The sequence below is a fragment of the Stegostoma tigrinum genome, chromosome 3 (genome assembly GCF_030684315.1).
Source record: "Stegostoma tigrinum isolate sSteTig4 chromosome 3, sSteTig4.hap1, whole genome shotgun sequence".
Classification (NCBI taxonomy): Eukaryota; Metazoa; Chordata; class Chondrichthyes; order Orectolobiformes; family Stegostomatidae; genus Stegostoma; species Stegostoma tigrinum.
In genome coordinates, this window is record NC_081356.1 from 93,337,151 (window position 1) to 93,344,370 (window position 7,220).

The window sequence follows — 7,220 nt, forward strand, 5'->3', positions numbered from 1 at the left end:
CATAATCCTAACTCTTGATTGAAAAATAATCTGTGGAAACAGTCTTCCTCTATTTATCCTCAAAGAACCCTTGACTTGTGTTTTATTTTAAAATTTTTTCTTCACAACTATTGGAAAAAGCATATAATTTCTGGTACCATTGTAATATTCTTGAAACAGGATTCTTGGTCAGTTTTAGGATCAGATCTATTTCTTGTGTAGTTAACATTTGTACATTTGTTTCAAAAATTCACAACAGTGGGTAGAGAAGCAAGTAACTTTTTTCAGTTATCCTAAACGGTAAACCCCTAGTTCTAGACTTACCAGCCTGGAGAAACAACCTCTAGCCTCTGTCCTCAGAAACTTCTGAAGTTTTTCATTTATTCCAATAAGTTCATAGCTGAGTCCTGATGAAGGGTTTTGGCCTGAAACATTGACTTACCTGCTCCTCGAATGTTGTCTGAGTTGTGCTTTTCCAGCCTCACGCCTTATAGACTCTGGCTTCCAGCATCTTCAGTCCTAAGTGTCTCCAAGTTCATATCACACCTTGTTCTTATTAACTGCACAAAGTTTTTAGAGCAATGTTAGCCATCTCTTTTTATGACTAGCAGTGGAATCAATTTATCAGAGTCTTCATTACCTCTTCTCAGTCAAGTGTTTCCTTATCTCCTTGGGGAAAAGCATTATATAATTGCAGCAATACCTCCTCATTTATTGTCCAGTCTCAGTTATAAGAAAAATGTTACGCATACCCTGAATTATGTATTATACCCTTATATTAACTCCTTAGTTTGAACAAAGACAACAACTGCCTTTGAATCCCAAAATTTACTCATGCCTTTCACCTTTTTAAATTCTGCCTTTCTGTTTTTACCTACCAAAATGTTAATTGCCTTCTTCCTTCTATAACAGCTTGGGTTGTCAAGGTGACAAAGGATTACAGATAGCTCTGATCTAAGAGATTGATAGTCTACAATGAAATCTTGGCACCAGCTTCAACCCTGGAGTGTTATGAAGGGCACTCAGGACTTTTTGAGGATGTACCACAATGCGTTTGGTCTGAAGGAGAAAGGATTTGCTGGATCAGCAAGTTGCATCAATGACAGTGTTTTAATCTTACTCTTAATTCCAGTCCAATTTGAGCTCTTGTTCCATATTATCCTTTGCAAATGTTCCAATCCAAAGGTTTCTGGATTGTTTGCTTAACTTGCTGCACATATTGGGCTTGCAAATGGATATATTTATTCATTAATAAAATAAATTTGAGCAGTACAAAGATTAAGCAAATAGAGAAGAAAGGGTTGCATAATGAGTGAAGTAAGAAAGTGGAACACCATAATTAAATAAATGAGGTGTAGAGCTGGATGAATACAGCAGGCCAAGCAGTATCAGAGGAGCAGGAAGGCTGACGTTTCGGGCCGAGACCCTTCTTAAGAAATAGGGGAGGGGAACAGGGTTCTGAAATAATTAGGGAGAGAGGGGGAGGTGGATAGAAGATGGATAGAGGAGAAGATAGGTGGAGAGGAGACAGACAGGTCAAAGAGATGGGGATAGAGCCAGTAAAGGAGAGTGTAGGTGGGGTGTTAGGGAGGGAATAGGTCAGTCAAGGGAGTACGGACAGGTCAAGGGGCAGAATAAGGCTAGTAGGTAGGAGATGGGGTTGGGGCTTGAGGTGGGAGGAAGGGATGGGTGAGAGGAAGAACAGGTTAGGTCGGCGGGGACGAGCTGTGCTGGTTTTGGGATGTGGGAGGGGGAGGGGAGATTTTGAAGCTTGTGGAATCCACATTGATACCATTGGGCTGCAGGGTTCCCAAGTGGACTATGAATTGCTGTTCCTGAAACCTTCGGGTGGCACTGCAGGAGGCCCAGGAAGGACATGTTATCGGAGGAATGGGAGAGGGAGTTGAAATGGCTTGCGACTGGGAGGTGCAGTTGTTTAGTGCGAACCGAGCGTAGGTGTTCTGCAAAGCAGTCCCCAAGCCTCCACTTGGTTTCCCCGTTATTGAATAAATGCCTGCTTATGTCTTTCCCACTGAGCTTGGTAATGTAGCTAAGTACGTAGCTGATACCTTGGGTTTTTGTGTAATATAGGTCCCGATAAATTCAGGAGCTCAATTATGTGTGTTGAGGATGAGTCAGCATCGTGTGGGTTTAGAAGAAATTTGAATAATCTGAGCTAGAGCTGTTGCATTTTGATCAATTTAAAATGAACTAAAATGAGTGGTTCCTATCCTGCTTAGTACTCTTGATGGAGTATTGTACCTAAAAGTTGTGAAACATAATAGTATAACACCTGCATGATCATTGGGGTCTACAAATAATGGGAGCAGAGATGTGACAAACAAAGAAAACGTTTAGTAGTTGGGTTCATGTTGAAATGATCTTGCCGTTTCATTAATCCATTAATTTTGGAACCTTTTGCATCAAATGTTATAACAATATTTATTGTATTTTCCATAGTTAACCAGGAAGAATTCATTGCTATTATGACTGGAGACATCTGACCTTTATGAAGGAAAGCTACAGAAATATTGAAGAATTGATAGATGGCTTTTTAGTTGCCTCTGCTCAAATGCTGCATGTGAGGAAAAAGAATCAAAGAACACCTTGGGATTTCTACTGTATCCTCTAAAACCAATCAAATGTACTTAATATTCTTTCTGAAAGAAAGAGTTTAGAACTTGTCATTATTCTCCGATTATTTGATCACCGGTTTTGTATTTTATTGTGTTTCAAAACTGTATAAAATAATAAGTAATGACTTTATTTTTGCCATTTACTTAACATAGGTTTTATACTTTGGATACTTTTTCAATGTTTGTATTAATGTCATTGTGGAATGTTCCAGGTAGTCTTTAATAAAATATTCATAATGTGTACATTCTCAAATTTTTGACATTTGTGCACATTTTTATATTTAAGGCTGGAAAGTAGAGTCACTCACTTGGATACCAAATGCTATTGGCAAAACTCCTTTTTTGACTTGTCCAATATGTCTCAATCCAAAGCTCAAAACATTAGTAATTTTATTCTAGAAGTTATCAACTGAAATATCCAAACCTGACTTAAGGCAATCAACATATTTCACATTATTTTCCCTCTTTCAATAATGACTACAATTGTTCTCCTCTCCAAGTGACTTCATTTTATTCAATATGGAAGTCCATTTCCTAAGTAAAATCATTAGAAACAGGAGTAAGCTACTTAGCCTTTGAGACCACGCTGCTGTTTATGGCTGATCTAATATTACCTATTGCTGTTTCCATGCCTGCCTCACCCATAACTTTGGACACCCTGGTCATTCAAAAATCTAGCTGAATATTTTCAAGGCCGAGTTAATAACCTTTCCTCTAACCTACTTTGGGGACTAGAGAACATTGACAACTCTGGGGAAGGCCTTTTCCTCCTCAAATGGAAGAATTTTTAAAAGCTGCAGGGACTAGCTCTAGACTGTCTACAAGTAGAAACATCCTCTCAGCACCCAACTGTCAAGTCCTCTGAGTTTTATCTTTAATAAGCATAACCTTTCCTCTAATGTCAAAGGAGACAGAATTAAGGTTCTTTTGCCACTTGAGGATGAAAATTTCCTGGACTGTGGGAAAGCTAAGGGATGAATTATATAGATTTTTTTAAGAGTCACAACAAAAATATTGGCTCAGTTTTCCTTCGACACAGTATCATTCTCCAATTTGCATTCTGTCCTTTTTAATATAGCATTCACATGCACACATTTATGACTAAGCTCAACAGGCAATTCTACTTCCGGGACACACTGTTTAACTGCCCTAATCTTGAATTTTTTTTTAAAAATTTCATTCACAAGATGAATGAAACTGGCTTACATCAGCATTCATTGCCCATCCCTAATTGCCCAGACAGGGGCCGAGAGTCACACATAGGCCAGACCAGGTAAAGATGGCAGTTTCATTCCTGTTTAATTCTAGATGTTTACTGAATTCATGTTCCATCTCCCTTCATGGCAGGTTTCAAACCTGATCGCCAGGGCATTACCTGAGTCTCTGGATTAACGGATAATGTCACTGGGACATTGCTTCACTTACGTCTTCAGTCTTCAGCCTGAATGTTCTGATTCCTGTACATCCACAATATTGTTGGGGAAGGTATTCCTGGATTTTAACCCAGCAACACTACAGGCAGCAATGGTGATATGTTTCACAGTAAGGTAATGATTGACCTAAATGGGAGCACAGAAAAGAAGTCATTTATTGTCTCTAAGATAATAAAATGTGAGGCTGGATGAACACAACAGGCCCAGCAGCATCTCAGGAGCACAAAAGCTGACGTTTCGGGCCTAGACCCTTCATCAGAGAGGGGGTTGGGGTGAGGGTTCTGGAATAAATAGGGAGAGAAGAGGAGGCGGACCGAAGATAGAGAGAAAAGAAGATAGGTGGAGAGGAGAGAAGAGATGGGGAGGTAGGGAGGGGATAGGTCAGTCCAGGGAAGACAGACCGGTCAAGGAGGTTAGTAGGTAGGAGATGGAGGTGGGGCTTGGGGTGGGAGGAAGGGATGGGTGACAGGAAGAACAGGTTAGGGAGGCAGAGACAGGCTGGGCTGGTTGTGTGGTGCAGTGGGGGGAGGGGAAGAACTGGGCTGGTTTTGGGATGCGGTGGGGGAAGGGGAGATTTTGAAGCTGGTGAAGTCCACATTGATACCATTGGGCTGCAGGGTTCCCAAGCAAAATATGAGTTGCTGTTCCTGCAACCTTTAGGTGGCATCATTGTGGCACTGCAGGAGGCCCATGATGGACATGTCATCTAAAGAATGGGAGGGGGAGTGGAAATGGTTCCCGACTGGGAGGTGCAGTTGTTTATTGCAAACCAAGCAGAGGTGTTCTGCAAAGCGGTCCCCAAGCCTCCGTTTGGTTTCCCCAATGTAGAGGAAGCCACACCGGGTACAATGGATGCAGGATACTACATTGGCAGATGTGCAGGTGAACCTCTGCTTAATATGGAAAGTCATCTTGGGGCCTGGGATAGGGGTGAGGGAGGAGATGTGGGGTCAAGTGTAGCATTTCCTGTGGTTGCAGGGGAAGGTGCCGGGTGTGGTGGGGTTGGAGGGCAGTGTGGAGCGAACAAGGGAGTCACAGAGAGAGTGGTCTCTCTGGAAAGCAGACAATGGTGGGGATGGAAAAATGTCTTGGGTGGTGGGGTTGGATTGTAGATGGCGGAAGTGTTGGAGGATGATGCATTGTATCCGGAGGTTGGTGGGGTGGTGTGTGAGAACGAGGGGGATCCTCTTTTGGCGGTTGTGGCATGGGTGGGGTGTGAGGGATGTGTTGCGGGAAATGCGGGAGACGTGGTCAAGGGCGTTCTCGATCACTGTGGGGGGAAAGTTGTGGTCCTTGAAGAACTTGGATACCTGGGATGTGCGGAAGTGGAATGTCTCATCGTGGGAGCAGATGCGGTGGAGGCAGAGGAATTGGGAATAGGGGATGGAATTTTTGCAGGAGGGTTGGTGGGAGGAGGTGTATTCTGGGTAGCTGCGGGAGTCGGTGGGCTTGAAATGGACATCAGTTACAAGCTGGGCCATCTCCAGCACTTCCCTCACCTTCCTGGTCCTCTCAGTCTCCATCTCAGGCAACCAGCTTGTAACTGACTCCCACAGCTACCTAGAATACACCTCCTCACACCCACCCTCCTGCAAAAATTCCATCGCCTATTCCCAATTCCTCCGCCTCCGCCGCATCTGCTCCCAGGATGAGGCATTCTACTCCCGCACATCCCAAATGTCCAAGTTCTTCAAGAACTGCAACTTTCCCCCCACAGTGATCGAGAACGCCCTTGACCACGTCTCCCGCATTTCCCGCAACACATCCCTCATACCCCACCCCTGCCACAACTGCCCAAAGAGGATCCCCCTCATTCTCATACACCACCCCACCAACCTCCGGATACAACACATCATCCTCCGACACTCCCACCATCTACAATCCAACCCCACCACCCAAGACATTTTTCCATCCCCACTCTTGTCTGCTTTCCAGAGAGACCACTCTCTCCGTGACTTCCTTGTTCATTCCACACTGCCCTCCAACCCCACCACACCCGGCACCTTCCCCTGCAACCGCAGGAAATGCTACACCTGTCCCCACACCTCCTCCCTCACCCCTATCCCAGGCCCCAAGATGACTTACCATATTAAGCAGAGGTTCACCTGCACATCTGCCAATGTGGTATACTGTATCCATTGTACCCGGTGTGGCTTCCTCTACACTGGGGAAACCAAGTGGAGGCCTGGGGACCGCTTTGCAGAACATCTCCGCTTGGTTCGCAACAAACAACTGCACCTCCCAGTCGCGAACCATTTTCACTCCCCCTCCCATTCTTTAGATGACATGTCCATCATGGGCCTCCTGCAGTGCTACAACGATGCCACCCGAAGGTTGCAGGAACAGCAACTCATATTCCGCTTGGGAACCCTGCAGCCCAATAGTATCAATGTGGACTTCACCAGCTTCAAAATCTCCCCTTCCCCCACCGCATCCCAAAACCAGCCCAGTTCGTCCCCTCCCCCCACTGCACCACACAACCAGCCCAGCTCTTCCCCTCCACCCACTGTATCCCAAAACCAGTCCAGCCTGTCTCTGCCTCCCTAACCTGTTCTTCCTCTCACCCGTCCCTTCCTCCCACCCCAAGCCGCACCTCCATCTCCTACCTACAAACCTCATCCCACCTCCTTGACCTGTTGTTTTCCCTGGACTGACCTCTCCCCTCCCTACCTCCCCACCTCTCCTCTCCACCTCTCTTCTCTCCATCTTCGGTCCGCCTCCCCCTCTCTCCCTATTTATTCCAGAACCCTCACCCCATCCCCCTCTCTGATGAAGGGTCTAGGCCCGAAACGTCAGCTTTTGTGCTCCTGAGATGCTGCTGGGCCTGCTGTGTTCATCCAGCCTCACGTTTTATTGTCTTGGATTCTCCAGCATCTGCAGTTCCCATTATCTCTGAACACAATTTATTGTCTCTCGTAGTTTTTTTCAAAATAAGGCAGTGAAAAGTGTTTTAAATTGCCATACAGAGCGTTATTAACAGGAAGACTAAATCTTCCACTACTCCTTTGAAATGAAAGCAAAGCTTCCTCAACATTGTCAGTAGTGAACACTCCCTGGAGAGGGATACACAGGGTTAGATACGGAGTAATGCTGCCTCTACTCTTTTAATCTGAAAGCAAACTGTAAGTAAAGCTTCCTTGACACTGTCCTGATCAAACACGCCCAGGAAGAG

At 44.9% G+C, this 7,220-nt stretch overlaps 1 protein-coding gene across 1 annotated transcript in view; it reads left to right on the forward strand.

Annotated features, from left to right (window-relative positions):
• Positions 1-2,782, forward strand: part of cetn3 (centrin 3) — a 75,653-nt gene extending 72,871 nt beyond the window's left edge. The window contains exon 5 of the mRNA XM_048526080.2: positions 2,440-2,782. Coding sequence (XP_048382037.1) covers positions 2,440-2,483 — 44 coding nt within the window. The 3' untranslated portion in view covers positions 2,484-2,782. The remainder of the gene's footprint in view (positions 1-2,439) is intronic.
• Positions 2,783-7,220: the final 4,438 nt, after the last annotated feature.